The sequence below is a fragment of the Pollachius pollachius genome, assembly GCF_949987615.1.
Source record: "Pollachius pollachius genome assembly, chromosome: 1".
NCBI lineage: Eukaryota > Metazoa > Chordata > Actinopteri > Gadiformes > Gadidae > Pollachius > Pollachius pollachius.
In genome coordinates, this window is record NC_136934.1 from 51,620,560 (window position 1) to 51,638,348 (window position 17,789).

Genomic DNA, 17,789 nt, shown 5'->3' on the forward strand with positions numbered 1-17,789 from the left:
CTCTAGGTCGGAAGGTTTACTCCTCACCCGTCAGTATGTTCCCCCTTCCTCACTCGGTAGTCGTACCCCTGCCCTTGTCTTGTGTCCTCCTAGTGGAGCCCCTGATGTAGAGGTCACCTCGTTGGGATTTTACTCTTGGATGCATGGTCCACATCTCCTCCCACACAGCTCCCCCGAACGGGGTCAGGGAGGGTGCTAACCTAACGTCGGATCCAGAAGTTAGACCAGGCCATAGCCAGACCTCCGGGGGGCGGGACCGCACAGCGTCTGGGTCGGAAATAAGGAGGTCTGAGGGGAGGAGTAACGTAGTGTTTCCTGTCTCGTTACCGATATATTCTTCATGAGATAAACTTAGGTTTAGTGCACCAGTGCTGACTGAGTCCACGATCCCTGTTGGCCTAGGAGTGATGGAGACAATGGGAAGATGATGTAACGTTCTTGTTATCTGTCCTCTTCTGGATCCGAGGTTAATAGCCAGCCATATCGTGTCTTTTGTGGTTCCACTGGTCAGGTTTTTTCCAGTAGAGACCCATTCCATGTGACGCACGTCGACACAACACCTCTGAGAATGCACAGCACACTGATGTCTTGTGGCACTACTAGCATATTCACTGCTGCTAGCCTCAGGTTATCAGGGTAGGCCTCAGCATAAGTCTCAGGGTTTCAGGGTAGGCATCAGGGTATCGGGGTCGGCGTCATAAGTTTAAGGGAATCAGGGTAGGCCTCGGGGTATCAGCACAAGTCTCAGGGTATCAGGGTAGGCCTCCCAAGTCTCAGGGTAGGCCTCATAAGTCCCAGGGTGTCAGGGTAGGTCCCCTCATAAGTCTCAGGGTATCAAGGTAGGAAGGGAGGTCTCATTAGTCTCATGGTACAAGGGTAAGCCTCCTCATAAGTCTCAGGGTATCAGGGTAGGTCTCATAAGTCTCAGGGTATCAGGGTAGGTCTCAGGGTGGACCTCGGGATAGGTCTCATGATAGGCTTCAGGGTAGACCTCAGGGTAGTCCTCAGGGTTTCAGGCTAGTCCTCAGAATGAACATCTTAGTGCTAGCCTCATTCCTAGAAGTTTGTTCAGAAGATCCACTCCTACTTGACTGTCAGATGTTGTGTTGGGTCTCAACTAGACGTCTTAGTTAGTGTTCTACCTACTGGAAGGCAGGAATTTATACCTGCACAAGACAATGCATGTCTGACATTCACTGCTCGTTGGTTTTTTTCAATTGTGGCATTCAAACACATGAGAAGTCATGTGATACACCCCTAGAAAGATTAGAGACTGGATGACAGTTCTTTCCAGTCTTTTCCTTTGTTTCCTCTTAGCTAATTTGTTTGTAGTTTCCGCCTTGCACCAATTAGGTTCAGTTGTCCTGCTACTCTGCTGCCCTCCTCCTTTCCTTTCCTTATCCTTGTATCTGTGCTTAATGTTCCTCCAGCTCCTCAGACTATCCTCTGTCTTCTCTTTCCCCCATCATTATGCTCTGCAGTAAGACAAACAGACTGCACACATCTTACACAGCTATAAGGTAAATACACCTCTCGGTATCCCTTGGGTGCAGGAGTATCTGAGACATCCAGGTCTCATGTACCTCCTGGGGGCTCTGTTGCTCCGATGCTCTCGGTACCGTTAAGCTTGTGCTTCTGCATTTGGTTAGACTGACTAAAGCTGCAAGACTGCTGAAAAGAAAACAAATCTTTTTTGCTACCTAGCAAACTGTTTTAACCCCTGCTTGGCTTGATTGATGCCGTTTCCTCACCGCCACACGCAAAAGCATGAATGAGCATGCCAGTGTCAGACACCCTTCACCGAGGAACAACAGTATCCCCGCACAGGGTTTCATATTACGGATCTGTTGGAACAAAGTATAAATTCTAATGAACGCCATGTCAAGGTGATCCGCCGGGCTTGAAGAAACGCTTTGTTTTCAAGCCAGACCGCTCACTAAGATCCCCACAGTATCTCCAAACACACACTGGACACACCCCCTTACGTCTTGGCCGCAGTGTCCAGAGCACAGGCAGGACTGGGCACCTCAAGGTATTCAGAGACCAAAAGGCATGCTGTAGTTTAATTATTGATCTTCCTTTCCAGGATAATCGGGACCGGTACGCCGTACCCGGGGCGGCACCAGCGCCTGGCCAGTGCTCCGACCACCACCCCCCACTGCTTCAACGCCAGCGCCCCGCCAACGCCTGAGGCCACGCCCGACAGGTCTGATGTCTTTAATGTTATACCGCTGTGGAGCAGTTCTACCCTAACGTGGAGAAGAGCAGTTCTGATAGATCATATTATAGAATTATTACATATAGCCCAAAGGATCAGGCTCTTTTACTGGATAGGGTGTGAAGGTTCTCGGTTCCAGTCCCACTGAATCTGTGGACAGGCCCTTGATTCCAAAACAGCAAAGCTATCCTTTAAGCACCGTCAGCCACTTTTGCCAAGTTTCTGACGTAATGAATTAATAAATAGCAAAATGTGACGTCAGATTAGCGGGTCTTGGTTTTAAGGTGTGACCACTGAAGCGGGACCTTTGTTGGTTGGGTGTTCCAGACCTTCTTTAGGAGATCTGCTCTCCTCCTCGTACCGCCAGCATCAGGAGTCCCTGACCGCAGAGAGAGAGAGGAGGCGTCACGACCGAGAGGAACGCCTTCAGCGGATCGCGTGGGAAGAAAGGAACCGCCTGAAGTGAGTCCAGAGCCCATATTCACCAAGACACTAAAGACTGAGATCCACATCTGACATCGTACACATCTCACACAGGAACTGATCAAGGGGTTCCACCGCTGTTCTCTCATTTGATTGAGTTCTGCGTTGCATCTGTCAACTATTATCTTATTTCCCTGGGTCTGATCAGAGTCACATTTCTGTCTTGGTTTTCAAACACATGCTGGATCCCAGCAGGAGTGAAGGAGTTAGGGTTCAGCTCTGAGAGCCGGGGAGTCAAACAGCTGTAGGTGATGGGTCTGTTGTCCCCAGGCTCATCCAGGGTCGCTGCACAGTGACTGGCTGGGCTGATTCCCTTACTGGGATATAACTTTACCAGTGGCTTTGACTTACAATGAGCGATACGATATGTAGAGGGAGTAGGGTTAGGGTTAGATATGAAGAGGTGAGGGGTTGATAAGAAGGGTTAGGGAAAGATATGAAGGGTGGGGTGTAGATAAGAGGATGAGCGTTAGATGTGAAGAGGTGAGGGTTAGATAAGAGGATGAGCATTAGATATGAAGAGGTGAGGGTTAGATAAGAGGATGAGGGTTAGATATGAAGGGTTAGACATGAAGGGGTGAGGGTTAAATGCGGAGGGTTAGGTTGAGGGTTAGATATGAAGGGTTAGGGTTAGATATGAAGGGTTAGACATGAACGGGTTAGGGTTAGATGCAGAGGGTTAGGTTAAGGGTTAAATATGAAGGGGTGAGGGTTAAATATGAAGGATGAGGTTAAGGGTAGTGTAGACGAGGTTCAACGTATAGGAACACAGAATAAATCATGACCTTGAAATGCGTGAGAAGGATATCTTAAAATATATCTCATTCGGATTTTCTCTTTATCTGTTTCTCTCAGTCAAGACTTTATTGAGAAGAGGGGAGAGAGCCGTCCGAACGGGGAAGAGAGGTGAGTCCCACACCCTCGCAGCTCTGTGGTAGCAGAGGAATATTTCATGACACCTCTGTTGCTCCATGAATGCTTTGAAGTCGATATTTCCTCATTGGAAACAGATGTAAACTAACTTCCACCCCGACGCAGGTAGAATTATAGGTGTCAGGACCGCTCTGGGCCTGTTTGGCATCAACACATTGAGACAACTCAAAGCCAAAAGTTTGGCTTTCACACATTAAGAAGTTTAATAGCTAACAGTTCAGCTTTGATACATCAAGACGTTTCAAATCTAACAGGACAAGGTGTGAGATTGCATTTTGGCGTAAATGTGTTCCATGTGAGTTTGTGTGTATGTGTGGCTGCATATGTGTGTGTGTGTGTGTATGTATGGATAGATATGAGTGCGTCTATGTGTGTCTAAATGTGCTTCTGTATGTCTGTGTGTGTGTGTGTGTGTGTGTGCTTGTGAGTGGCGACCATCGACACGAGCAATGCTTATACCAAACCGGACATAGTATCTAGAACAAAATAACCGCTGTAATGTAATACCGTGGTGCTTCATTACGGGGTTGTCGTGGTGGTTGCCGTGGGTACTGGAGCATCTTATCCGAGGCACTGTGGGTGCTGAGTCACTAGGGGGCGCTGTGTCACAGGATTAAAAAGTTGAGGTGAGCTTAGCTCTCCTGAAAATGATGCATGTTTCCACCGATGTGTATGTGTGTGTGCAACATTCTTGATCCATCCTGATATCCAGTAGATGCTTTGTGCCGTTTTCCCTTCATCTTTATTCATATTTTGAATGTGTTGGTGTCCGTGTGTGTGCCTGTGTGTGTGTGTATGCTTGTATGTGTGTGTGTGTTTGTGTGTGCCCGTCCTCCAGGGTCAAAGCAGCTGAGCGGGGGGAGGGTCTCCCCAGACCACCAATCAGAGGGCGGACAGAGATCACATTGTGTCTGAGCTCCAACCCCAGCAGTCGCTGTGTGTCTCGATGCACAACACCGTCCCCTGTCGCCTCCCCTTCACGTGTCTCATCCTCACCTGTCTCCCCCTCACCTGTCGCCTCCCCTTCACGTGTCTCATCCTCACCTGTCTCCCCCTCACCTGTCGCCTCCCCCTCACATGTCTCCCCCTCACCTGTCGTCTCCCCCTCACGTGTCGCCCACCCATCACCTGTCGTCTCCCCCTCACCTGTCTCCCCTTCCCCTGTCGCCTCCCCCTCACATTTTTCCCCCTCACCCGTCTCCCCCTCACCTCTCGTCTTCTCTTCACGTGTCTTCCCGTCACCCGTGGTCTCAGTGGTATCCAGAGTCACCAGCTCCTGCTGCCCTTCAGGTACGTTGTGGGTTCAGTGACCTCAGAACCCCACCCCCCCAGGTGTCCAGGCCCCTGATTGGTCCATGGGTTTGCTGTCGTCACATGTCAACGAAACAAACAAGTGACAGCAGTTTTTATTTGGAATAGGTTGAATTCTCGGGACTTGTTCGAAGGCATTTTGTTTGGCTATGAATAGGTTTTGTCTTGAGATGGCTTAGTCTAATAACCTGCAGGTGATTAGTCACTGAGAAAAGTTTGTTCTTTAAATCTTCTGTCTGAGAAGTAACTGATGAAGCTTGATGTGCCTCTTTTGCTTCTAGCTCTGGTAGCGGGGTGTGTCTCTCAAGTGGCCCTGGAGTCTTCTCCAACAGGTCGGCAAGCACCAGCACCAGCCTCAGAACGTCCTCCTCCTTCAAAACCAGCAGACAGGCAGCAGACGGACCCTCTGGGGCCGCCTGCTGAGGCTGAGGACGGGACTGAGGCCCAGACGGAGGTCCAGACGGAGGTGCAGACGGAGGTGCAGACGGAGGTGCAGACGGAGGTCCAGACGGAGGAGAGAGGAGCTCCACTCCTAGGGTCTGACGATGAGCTGTCAGGACCCCTGGAGGAGGAGGAGGAGGAGGAGGCACTAGAGGAGCAGCAACCGAATGTGAAAGAGGCAGTGGTAGCAAAGGAGGAGGTCCAGGAGGACAACAAGGTTCTAGGAGGAGAAGCGAAAGTGGAGGTTGGCGGCCCGGATCCAGTGGGAGCACAGCAGCAGCATGAGGAGGAGGAGGAGGAGGAGGTGGTTGAGTTAGAGGAGGAGCAGGAGAAGGTGGAGGAGGAGAAGGTGGAGGAGGAGAAGGAGAAGAAGAAGGAGGAGGAAGAGGAGGAGAAGGAGGAGAAGGAGGAGTTGGAGAAGGAGGAGAAGGAGCATGTGGTTGAAAGGGACGTAGAGGAGAGCATTCTACTGAGCGAGAAGGAGCGACAGAACGAGGAGGTGAACGAGAAGGACAACTGCTCCGCCTCCAGCATCTCGTCGGCCAGCAGCACCCTGGAGCGGGAGGAGCGGGAGGAGAGGGTCACCAGGGACATCGAAGCAGGTACGACTCCCCCATCAGAATACCCCTGACCCTGACACCGGTACGGCCCGGTAGGGGACAGGTTTGGGCTAGCTAACCCTAACTGATGAAGGTCACATGTTCAGGAATCCCCGGTCCCACAGTCTAAACTCTTGTTATCCTAGCTATCTGTTGTATAGGGGAATGGGCTAGGCAAGTGATTGTCAGTGCTTGGCACTTGGTTCTATGAACGTCCTTACTGCACCGACAGCGACATATTGTTGTTTCTCCTTCTGCTGACAAATGTACTTAATGTAAGTCGCTTTGGATAAAGCGTCTGCTACATGCCCTAAATGTAAACCGCCATTAGTTGGTGCTAACAGGCTAACATGTGCTATGCCCTCTTCCCCCTCTCCCCCCTCTTCCTCCTCTTCCTCCTCTTCCTCCTCCCCCCTCCGTCCGACCCCAGGCCCCTGGTCGGCGTGTCTGACGGACTCCAACGTCAACGAGCAGAGCAGCGGGATCCTGAACAAGAAGCGCTTCATGCTGGACATGCTGTTCTCCCAGAGCGCCGGCGGTGAGGGCGGAGCCGCCGTAGGCCCCGCCCAGACGGAGGAGGGGCAGGGCGACCAGGCCCCGCCCTCCACCAGCCTGGCCTCCCGGATCTCCACCCTGGAGGCTCATCGGCAGGCCCGGGAGGAGGGCCTGAGGAGGGCGGAGGTCGGGCCCCTGGAGAACCAGGGCAGCGTGCGGGCGACGGCCGAGCGCTTCGGGGACCTGGTGAAGGGCCTGATGTCCCCCCCGGAGGCCGACGCCCCCGCCAGGGAGCAGGCCACGCCCCCCGTGGCCGGGGCCCCGCCCTCGCCCCCTAAGAAGGAGTCGGACTACATCTGGGACCAGCTGATGGCGGTCCCCCGGGAGCTGCGCATCAAGGAGATGGACTTCACCGACCTGGGGGAGGAGGACGACCAGGACATCCTGGACCTGGGCGGCGTGATGGACTCCGGCAGCCTCTCGGCTCCGCCCCCTCCCCCTCCGCCCCCCCAATACCCCTGTAACTCCGCCCCTCGCGCCCCGCCACTGCCGCACGCCTGCCCCCCTCCCCCCCCTCTCCAGACCCCGTCGCCCGGGCCGGGCCGGGCGGGGGAGGTACCGCTGTTCCAGAAGAAGAAGAAGACCATCCGGCTGTTTTGGAACGAGGTGCGGCCGGCCGACCGGCAGTTCCAGAGCCACTCCTGCTGCCGGGAGTCGCTGTGGTCCAAGCTGGACCCGGTAAAGCTGGACACCTCCAAGCTGGAGCAGCTGTTTGAGTCCAAGTCCAAGGACCTCCCTGTCACCAAGGTCCACACTCACACCGCGCATGGCTCTTTGTTTGTCGGCCTGATAGTTGATCGACGTTCATGACGACGTTAGACTGATAGTCGGTTTGTTATCCCTCTTGTCTCCTGTTATGTTTCCTGTCAGGGTTGACCATCTGTACCATGTTCACTAGAGGTGTTAGAGCATCAAGACTGGACTGATTGATGAGATCTCAGTCTCTGTCGAGCTGCCCTCTGAGCTCCCCACATCACAGACCTCCCTAGACCACCCAGACTGTCCCGAGACTGTCCAAGACTTCTCAGACCTCCCCAGACCCATGCCCTCCTATGCAGTATTGTAGCTAGACAGGGTCTTGACCCTTGAAGACCCAGAACATGCTGTATTGGTTGAGATTACGAGAGGGATGTGTGTGAGTGTGTGTGATGTAATTAACATTTCACCTCATGTTATATACTGACATTTGTAGAAAGCTGCCGTTGACGGCAAACGACAAGAGATCATCGTTCTGGACTCCAAGCGAAGCAACGCCATCAACATCGGCCTGACCGTGCTGCCGCCGCCCCGCACCATCAAGACCGCCATCCTCAACTTCGACGAGTACGCCCTGAACAAGGAGGGTATCGAGGTGAGGGAGCGGGCGGTTTGGGATATGGAGTCCAGGGATCCTGAACGTACCTCACATAGCGCCGTGCTTTTAGCGTCACTAAATGATGCTCCACGAAACCCAAACCAATCTCACTTAACTCATTTTGATTTCCTTCTACTCCTTCATGCTGATTCATGGGGATGATGATGAGTCAGGTTAAAGCCTGAGGAAGGAATCAAGAGTTTTAGAGAGAGAGAGCAGAAATCGGGGTAGAGAACCTGATTGGTCAGAAATACTCCAGAAGCCGTCTGAAATCGAAATGACCTCATGGAGAGGCATCTAGTCAACTAGAAGCAGATATTCAAACAGAGCATTTCACTCAATCACAGCTGTTGGTTGGCTCAGCCGTTTCCAGCAAAGCCAACTGAAATGATGGCTCCTAAATCATACCTACAGCACCTTTAATACTCCACAGTAAGTGGAGGCTGCATCCCTTTGTGTCACTTCTTAGTTCTATCGTTTCTCGAGGACTAAATGATAAATGGAAGACCCTATTACAATATTGCCTGACATTCACTCACACCGACGGCGGTTTCAACCATGCATGCGACAGCCAGATCATCAGTAGCAGTTAGGGTGAGGTGCCTTGCTCAGGGCCACTTCGACACTCCGCGGATCAAACTAGCAACCTTCCTGTTACCAGCCAACCCGCTCTACCTTCTGAGCTGAAGTCTCCTTAACGCCTCCTCTGCTCCTCCTGTCCCCCAGAAAATCCTGACCATGACCCCCAGCGAGGAGGAGAAGCAGCGGATCCAGGAGGCCCAGCTGGGAAACCCTGAGGTGCCGCTGGGCAGCGCAGAGCAGTTCCTCCTCACGCTGTCCTCCATCACCGAGCTGTCGGCCCGCCTGCAGCTTTGGGCCTTCAAGATGGACTACGAGGTCATCGAGAAGGTCCGTCGCCTTTCCTGACACGTACACTAGGATTCCACTAGGACAACACTTACCCTAAACCTAGTCATAACTCTCACCCTCACCCTAAACCTCACCCACATCCTTACCCTTAACCTCACCCTCACCCCCATCCTAAACCTCACCCTCACCCTGATCCTCACCCTCACACTCACCCTAGGCAGGCTGCAGGGTGGATGTATCAGGTTAGAGGTGACTCCTGTGTCTCCTGATGAACACTGAGTCCTTTTAGTCATAGTTCCTGACTCCAGGAGCAGGCCGGGCCTGCCAGCTCTGCAGACAGAAGCAGGTGACATGTTGTTCACCTCTGTAACAGTTGGCTCTTCCTGCTCTAACAGGAAGTGGCCGAGCCTCTTCAGGACCTGAAGGAAGGGATGGACCAATTAGAGAAGAACAAGACCCTGCGCTGCATCCTGGGAACGCTGCTGTCCATCGGCAACTTCCTGAACGGCACCAATGTCAGGAAACTCCCTTCCTTCCTCTCTCTCTGTCTCTCTCGCTCTCTCAAAATATATCAATATAATGTAATGTAAGCATAGTATAATATAGTTAGCATAGCTAGCTAGCTACAAATGCTACCTAGTTTTTATTTTGAATATGTACGTACAGTACATATGAATGTATTGTGTGTAAGTATGTATTGTGTATATGTATTGTGCGTGTGTATTGTGAGTGAGTTCTCTGTGGTCCCTCTGCAGGCGAAGGGCTTCGAGCTGAGCTACCTGGAGAAGGTTCCGGAGGTGAAGGACACGGTCCACAAGCAGTCGCTGCTCCACCACGTCTGCTCCATCGTGGTCGACAAGTTTCCAGAGAGTTCCGACCTCTATTCTGAGATAGGCGCCATAACTCGCTCGGCAAAGGTCAGCCAAACTAAAAAGCGTTTTGTTTGTTTAACTTTTACTAAACATCGATCTGTCCGTAATATATGCATCTTAACCTAAACCTTCACCTATTTACATTTAGTTTTGGGCATTAAGACAATGCTTTCATCCAAAACGACTTGCAATAAGTACATTTGTCAGAAGAATAGAAACAACAATATATCGCTGTCGGAACAGTAAGGATGTTCAAGGAACCAAGTGCCAAGCACTAACCGTCACTAGGTTAAACCAATTCCCTGTATACTACAAAGACAGCTAGGATAAGACGCTACACAATGCTAAGTTCTATTTCTGAGTGCCAGGACGTACAACATACAATAAGTGTATACATTAAGTACCAGGTCGCACAACATACAATGAGTGTGTACATGTAGATATGTGCCAGGATGTAGATATTTGCTAATTCAATTATTATTTGCATGGTTCCTCCCAGGTGGATTTTGACCAGCTCCAGGATAATCTGGTGCAGATGGAGCGACGGTGCAAAGCATCCTGGGACCACCTGAAGGTCATCGCCAAACACGAGATGAAGCCAGCGCTGAAGCAGAAGATGTCCGACTTCCTGAAAGACTGCGCCGAGCGAATAATCATCCTGATGATCGTACATCGGAGAATAGTCAATAGGTGAGTGAATACATACATAAACGCACCCTAGGGCTGAACGATTGTTGCGTGTCGAAATTCTGATACACGCATGTGCGATATTCATATCGATGGACGTGTAAATATCACATTGTCATATTTGATAACAGAAAGATCAAATATCATGAGCAGCCCTAACACACACGTACAAAACATGCACCCGTCAACATTGTACATCCCAGAATAGTCAGTAGGTCCATTTGTACTTTTGTACTCGCATTTGATTTACTGCAATTTGTTCTGCATAAGCAAATTGAAAAAAACTTTCAATTTGCTTATTTCCAGTGGATCTCCACCAGAGGATATTACATCAGTCTATAAGTATATTAGTCTATTAGAATATTAGTATATATATTATATATGGAGTGGTCACGGTGTGCCCGCCCGCAGGTTCCACGCCTTCCTGCTGTTCCTGGGCCACCCCACCTACGCCATCCGCAAGGTCAGCATCCACCGCTTCAGCAAGATCCTGAGCGAGTTCGCCCTGGAGTATCGCACCACGCGGGAGAGGGTGCTACAGCAGAGGCAGAAGAGGGCCAACCACCGCGAGAGGAACAAGACCCGCGGGAAGATGATCACCGACGTAAGCCGCGCCCGTCCCACCCCGTAGTGTGCCTCTCAGAGCTGCCCCTAAACCGGGAGTCGGAGCCCGTCCGCGTGTCCCTGGGTCCGTACCCTGGACAATGACAGGGACAGCGGGTCTGGAACCGTCACCTTCTGGGGCCGGACCCCACCCCGGCATGACCCCTCAGACACACCTCAGACACACATGAGCTGTCTGTACTCAAAGGATTCCTGCACTTTTTGGGTTAGAACTTCATTGTTGAATGTCACTTTGGACAAAGGTTTAATAGTTTTAATCACTTTAATAAATGTGATGTAACATAGAGGCAGCCACTATCGGTGACTGCACAGCGGGGGTTAGGATGCTCGTTAGGGAGGCGCAATGTATAGAGACCAGATGTTAGCCGTGATCTTTGACACGAGGCCTTCTGGTGAGGAAGAGAGAACCGGCCTGTCTACATGGGTAGGACTACTCACAGAGGTAGGCCCACTGCCTACTCAGAGGTAGGCCTACTGCCTACCCACAGAGGTAGGCCTACTGCCTACTCAGAGGTAGGCCCACTGCCTACTCACAGAGGTAGGCCTACTGCCTACCCACAGAGGTAGGCCTACTGCCTGCTCACACGGGAGGGCCTACTCACAGAGGTAGGCCCACTGCCTACTCACAGAAGTAGACCTACTGCCCACTCACAGAGGTAGGCCCACTGCCTACTCACAGGTAGGCCTACTGCCTGCTCACACGGGAGGGCCTACTCACAGAGGTAGGCCCACTGCCTACTCAGAGGTAGGCCTACTGCCTACCCACAGAGGTAGGCCTACTGCCTACTCAGAGGTAGGCCCACTGCCTACTCACAGAGGTAGGCCTACTGCCTACCCACAGAGGTAGGCCTACTGCCTGCTCACACGGGAGGGCCTACTCACAGAGGTAGGCCTACTGCCTACCCACAGAGGTAGGCCTACTGCCTGCTCACACGGGAGGGCCTACTCACAGAGGTAGACCTACTGCCCACTCACAGAGGTAGGCCCACTGCCTACTCACAGGTAGGCCTACTGCCTGCTCACACGGGAGGGCCTACTCACAGAGGTAGGCCTGCGGCCTACTCACACGGGCAGGCCTCACAGCGCTGCGAGGGGGAACAGGCAGGAGAGCGAACGGGACAAAGTGGAGCTCATAACACATCATCTCCAAATATGAAGAACCAATGATTTGTTTTATTTCTCCCTGAATGTGTTCTGTGTAGAGTGAGGACGAAGGAGATGGAGAGGTAGGGAGCCTGTGTTTGTGAACAAGAGCATGGGACTGTCTACTGCCATGATGAAACTTAATCCTCTAACAATGTGTGGCGCTTTTATTGTGAAATCAGCCCAAGTCGTTTCATAAGCGGAGATTGACAGGAACAACCTGTGTGTGTGTGTGTGTGTGTGTGTGTGCCTGTGTTTGTGTGTGTGCGCCTGTGTCTGCCTGTGTGTGTGTGTGTCTGTGCCTGTGTGCCTGCGTGTGCATGTGTGCGTGAGTGTTTGTGCGCTGTGCCTGTGCCCGTGCGTTTGTGTGTGTCTGTGCCTGTGTGTGTGCGTGTGTGTGTCTGTGCCTGTGTGTGCCTGTGTGTGTCTGTGCCTGTGTGTGTGCCTGTGTGTGTGCGTGTGCCTGTGTGTGTCTGTGCCTGTGTGTGTGTGTGTGTGTGCCTGTGTGTGTGTGTGTGCCTGTGTGTGTGTGTGTCTGTGTGCGTGCCTCTTGAGAATGAGGAACCAGCCTGGTGTTGAGGGAGAGGTGGTTTTGTAAGTGCGCTGCGTGTTCAGACGGCCTTCTGTCGTGAATAACAACACAATGGGTGTGGGCGGCCACGCCCGAACCAGACCGGGAACCACTGGGGTGTATCAAGCACACACACACACACACCACATATTAGTGTACAGTATGTGTGCCTCACACATACACACCACGTATTAGTGGACGCGTGTATCACACACACGCACCACATTATGATGTGTGGTGTATAAAAAACAATACGCAAACACACACCACATAGTGATGTATGTGGTGTAACACACACACACACACACACACACACACACCACAGATGGATGTATGCGTGTATCACACACACTGGTGTGTGTGTTCCGGTGTTGTCCATCCTCACTGATCCGCCTGTAGCGTCTCGTGTCTCCGTCTGTGTGTCCTGCTGTCCGTCCCGCTCTGCTCGTGTCTAACGCCCCCCCCCCCGATGCCCCCCTCCCTCCAGAGCGGCAAGTTCAGCGGGGCGGGGTCCGAGGGGCCCCTGGAGGGCCTCCGCAGCGCCCAGGACGCGGCCGAGCACGAGAACATGAAGGCCGTCCTGAGGAGCGGCGAGGGGGGTTGCTTGGCCGCCTCGGGGCTGAGAGGACGAACCCGGGCCTACAGCACCAGAGGTCAGTGACCTTTAGACACGACTCCATGACCCCATGACCCTACGTTAGGGCACTACAGCACCGGGGCCTACAGCACCAGAGGTCAGTGACCTTTAGACACGACTCCATGACCCTATGACCCTACGTTAGGACACTACAGCACCGGGGCCTACAGCACCAGAGGTCAGTGACCTTAAGACACGACTCCACAACCCCATGACCCTACGTTAGGACACTACAGCACCAGAGGTCAGTGACCTTTAGACACGACCCCATGACCCTACGTTAGGACACTACAGCACCAGAGGTCAGTGACCTTTAGACACGACCCCATGACCCTACGTTAGGACACTACAGCACCAGAGGTCAGTGACCTTTATACATGACCCCATGACCCTACGTTAGGACACTACAGCACCAGAGGTCAGTGACCTTTATACATGACCCCATGACCCTACGTTAGGACACTACAGCACCAGAGGTCAGCAGCATTGACCTTTACACCCGACCCTACTGGGCCCCATCGGTGCGGGTCCAGGTGTCGTTTTTGAGATGTGGCCCTGGAGCCGGAGGGCTCTGGGTTTGATCCCCGATGCTCAGTCTGTGTGGGTAATCCCTGGGCAACATGCTGAGCTCTGCTCCATTAATGAAATTGAACAGTAAGATGAGAGGACGGATGTGGATGTGAACAAGCGTACTGATGGGTTCCGACCCCCAGGGCGCCTTCCTCTGTGGGGTTCCGCCAGTGAGGACCCGGTCAACGGCACCGACGACACGGCCGACGAGATCATGGAGCGTATCGTGCGCTCGGCCACCCAGGGGCCCGGCCCGCGCACGGCCCCCCGAGAGAGGAGGCGGAGCCGGGCCAACCGCAAGTCACGTGAGTTTAGGCCAAAATTAGGAGAGTTTAAGGCAAAATCAGGGGAGTTAAGGCCAAAATCAGGGAGTTTAAGGCAGAATCATGGGAGTTTAAGGCAAAATCAGGGGAGTTTAGGTCAAATTCAGGGGGTTTAGTAGCCTGGGTATACCCATGCTGCCTTGCGCACGATTTAATTTCACGCTGCTAAGCAGCCTGGATTCCATGGATCCGATTTTCGCCTGAGATAGGGAACCAATCACAGAACGGGGAGGGACGGCAAGACGATAACGACGTCTATGCGACACACCGAAGCTTGTAGTTTACGGATCCAAAATGGCAGCAGACGCGTTACCCTTCGTTGCAGCCTTAGATAGTGTTCTAAGTAGTTTAGAACGCAAGTTTATTTTGAAAAAAGAGAAACTTTCGGCGTTAAACTCTTTCATTACCAAGAAGGATGTCTTTGCCCTGCTACCAACAGGCTTTGATTGGCTATGAGCTACATACAGACTCATGATAGACTTTCGTAGCGCCCAATAAACGGCTCCGGGCAATCGTAAACCACGCCTCAAATACGAGAAAATGAATGTGTGGTTCCAAGACCTCCTCTCAATGTGGATTCACATCCTGGATTCTCAATCCAGAATCCAGGTTTAGGCCAAAATCAGAGAGTTAAAGGCACAATCAGGGAAGTTTAAGGCAAAATCAGAGGAGTTTAAGGCACAATCAGGGGAAGTTAAGGCACAATCAGGGGAGTTGACGACAAAATCAGGGGAGTTTAGGCCCAAACAATCAGGGGAGTTTAAGGCACAATCAGGGGAGTTGACGACAAAATCAGGGGAGTTTAATCACACACATTTTATGAGTATAAACCTTTGATCCTATGAGTCAGGGTGGGGATATTTTTTATTCCCATTAATAAATAATTCCTTTCTTTTATTATTTTTAAATGGATAAATTGTGAATAATGGCAATGTTTGAGCCCAGACGTTTTAATAATTCTAGTTTCCTATTTGGAAGACTTGCCATGGTCCATACTGCTGCCCTGACTGTCTCCGTCCCATCCCCCCGTCCCTCTCCCCTCTCCCGTGGTCTCAGTGAGGAGGACCCTGAAGAACGGGCTGACGGCCGAGGAGGCCAACGCCCTCGGCCTATCAGCTGGGGAGGAGATGCAGGTGTGAGGAGAACCGCTTCCTATTGGACACCGAGGCATGCAGACGCTCTGATTGGCCCTTACTTGCACTCATCCAACCCCCTTCAGTCCACTAGGCACTCAAACCCATCGCCAATGATTTGATCTCCAATGATTTGATCTTTGATGATCTGATCTTTAATGATTTGATATCCAATGATCAGATCTTTAATGACGTCCCCTGTCTGCCGACTGGACAGTGCTCCACATCAACCTGGTTCTGTTTGTTACATGGGAGGCAGACTGATTCTCCTCTCAGGTCCTGATAGAGAAGGTACTCCGGGGAGGATGGGTTGCACTGGAGGAAGACGCTGGATCAAGGGAGTGTTGGGATCTGTTCAGATGTCCAAATATGGGCATCCAGTATGAACCAAATTTGGGCATAACGTATGGATCAAATAAGGGCATTCAGAATGAACCAAATATTGGCATCCAGTATGAACCAAATTTGGACATTCAGTATGAACCAAATTTGGGGCATCCAGTATGAACCAAATTTGGGCATCCAGTATGAAACCAAATTTGGGCATCCAATATGAACCAAATGGGTATCCAGTATGAGGCAGCGATAGGACAGGAGCACCCTCCGAAGGCATTCCAGGTGTGGTCAACATGTGTCCATGATGTCGCAGCGGGAACACATGTGGAAGTCTAGTAAGGTAAAAAAATAACTATAACTTACTAGAAGTTATAGTAATAAATATAAACAGAAAGCACTAACAATTCCACAAGTTTATAGATAGAAAAAAAAAAACTATTGTCCCTAATTGAAGCTGTTTTGCTACCATAATGTGTCTCAAGTCCCGCTTTAAAAAGAAGTAACTAATCAATTACAGACGCAATCTAACATTTTCCAGTAAAGAGTTCCAGTGTGTTATACTGTTATTTAAAACGAGCTACAGATTTAACAGTGCCTTTCAACAACTTATTTATTGAAACATTTTCAGGGATACGGAAGCAAGAAAATGTTAGTAAAGCAAACAGGTGGATGGTGAGTGTTGACCTCACAAGCTGGAGTCGTCCAATCAAGAGCCCAAATCTATTTACCCCAACTTCCTGGATTTCATTTGTCACAGGTGAACCAGTTCACTATAGGTCAATAGCTTTAAACTCTCTGCTGGGGTTAGCAGATCAGCTCTTTTCAGTTGCCTTACTGTACGGATCATTCGCGTTTCTCTCCACAGTAGATTCATATTGTCTCCATATTATACTTTATAATTACTTTTATGAAACGGATCAACTGTTCTTTCAAAAATCATTGTTATAAAAAGCACACAACCAAGAGCCAAAATATTTTTAGACACACGAAACAGGGAGGCAAAACACTTACAAATAATCAAATAAACCTGGAATCGCTAAGATTGTGCTGCAAATGTAGACAGCCCTTGGCGATGCTGTTTTTACTGTTGCGTGAAGTTCTCATATTGTTCAAACAGGTCACTAATCGATAGGCATTCAGAATGATCCATTATATTGATTAAGCCGCACATCTTCATTTCATAGTTCTTCAGAAATGACTGGAAGATTTCGAGCACCTTAAAGAGATTTTTGTAGCGTGGGACCTCTGTCAGAAGTGTACAACCTTTTTCTCCCATTTTACTAGTTGGGTCAAATGGCAGACAACAGGAAGACAACCATGTAAAGGATTGCTGTAAAATGATGTAAACGTTCCTGTTCATCTTCCATGTGTGGCTCCTTGTGTAGAATAGTGTATTATAGTCAAAAGCAGTATTATTATGCTAAGAAATGCGTTATTTAAGCTAAACCAAGCCCTGCATGGTTTCTATAAGATGTGGGACCTCCTGCTACGCAAGAGGAGGTCTGAATCTCAGAGGTTTTGTTTTGTCCGTCTTGTTTCTTTGTGTTTAAACTGTGCAAACTTGAAAGTTGACGAATGCAGTGGTCAGACAGTTTCTCCTGTGGTATTCTCCGGAAGCCTTTGATTTGCACTCGATGCGGCTCTAGTTCCTGTGTGTATCAGCCCTTCCATCGCAGAGCCCGTACACCACCGTGGACACGAGGGCAACTCAACCCTCGCTCACCTCGCATCCAAAACACAATTGTAACGATTACAATAAAGAGGCTGACTTAAAGACGTGTTTCCATTGCCTTTCTGCCTACCTGCCATTCTCACAAGACCTTTTTAAATGTCTCGTAGCACTCTCCTTACGGTGGCACTGTTGCGCATACAGCAGACCGGTCCCCTTTCACTTCCCCAACCATGTGTATGTGCTATAGGAACCTCCTGTGTGACCGGTCAATTAGCGGACGTCTCAATACAAGAAGGGTGCAGCTCTGGCTGACCTGTACAGGAAATACATCAGTCCTATAGTACAGACAGACCGCAGTCATCTGGCTTTTTATTTGCTAGTGGATTGGAAAGATTAGTTTTTCAGGGCAGAGAGAAAAATTTACAAGAAAAAAAAAAAACAAGCATTCAATAACACA

General features: G+C 50.7%; 1 protein-coding gene across 1 annotated transcript in view; it reads left to right on the plus strand.

Annotated features, from left to right (window-relative positions):
• fhod3b (formin homology 2 domain containing 3b) overlaps positions 1–17,421 on the plus strand; it is a 76,023-nt gene extending 58,602 nt beyond the window's left edge. The window contains exons 11-25 of the mRNA XM_079740226.1: positions 2,087–2,206; positions 2,546–2,680; positions 3,557–3,607; positions 4,473–4,924; positions 5,227–5,988; positions 6,416–7,287; positions 7,733–7,891; positions 8,621–8,803; positions 9,160–9,279; positions 9,520–9,681; positions 10,136–10,326; positions 10,735–10,927; positions 13,149–13,314; positions 14,012–14,173; positions 15,248–17,421. Of these exons, the coding sequence (XP_079596352.1) occupies positions 2,087–2,206; positions 2,546–2,680; positions 3,557–3,607; positions 4,473–4,924; positions 5,227–5,988; positions 6,416–7,287; positions 7,733–7,891; positions 8,621–8,803; positions 9,160–9,279; positions 9,520–9,681; positions 10,136–10,326; positions 10,735–10,927; positions 13,149–13,314; positions 14,012–14,173; positions 15,248–15,330 (3,811 nt within the window). The 3' untranslated portion in view covers positions 15,331–17,421. The remainder of the gene's footprint in view (positions 1–2,086; positions 2,207–2,545; positions 2,681–3,556; positions 3,608–4,472; positions 4,925–5,226; positions 5,989–6,415; positions 7,288–7,732; positions 7,892–8,620; positions 8,804–9,159; positions 9,280–9,519; positions 9,682–10,135; positions 10,327–10,734; positions 10,928–13,148; positions 13,315–14,011; positions 14,174–15,247) is intronic.
• The last annotated feature ends 368 nt before the right edge of the window (positions 17,422–17,789 follow it).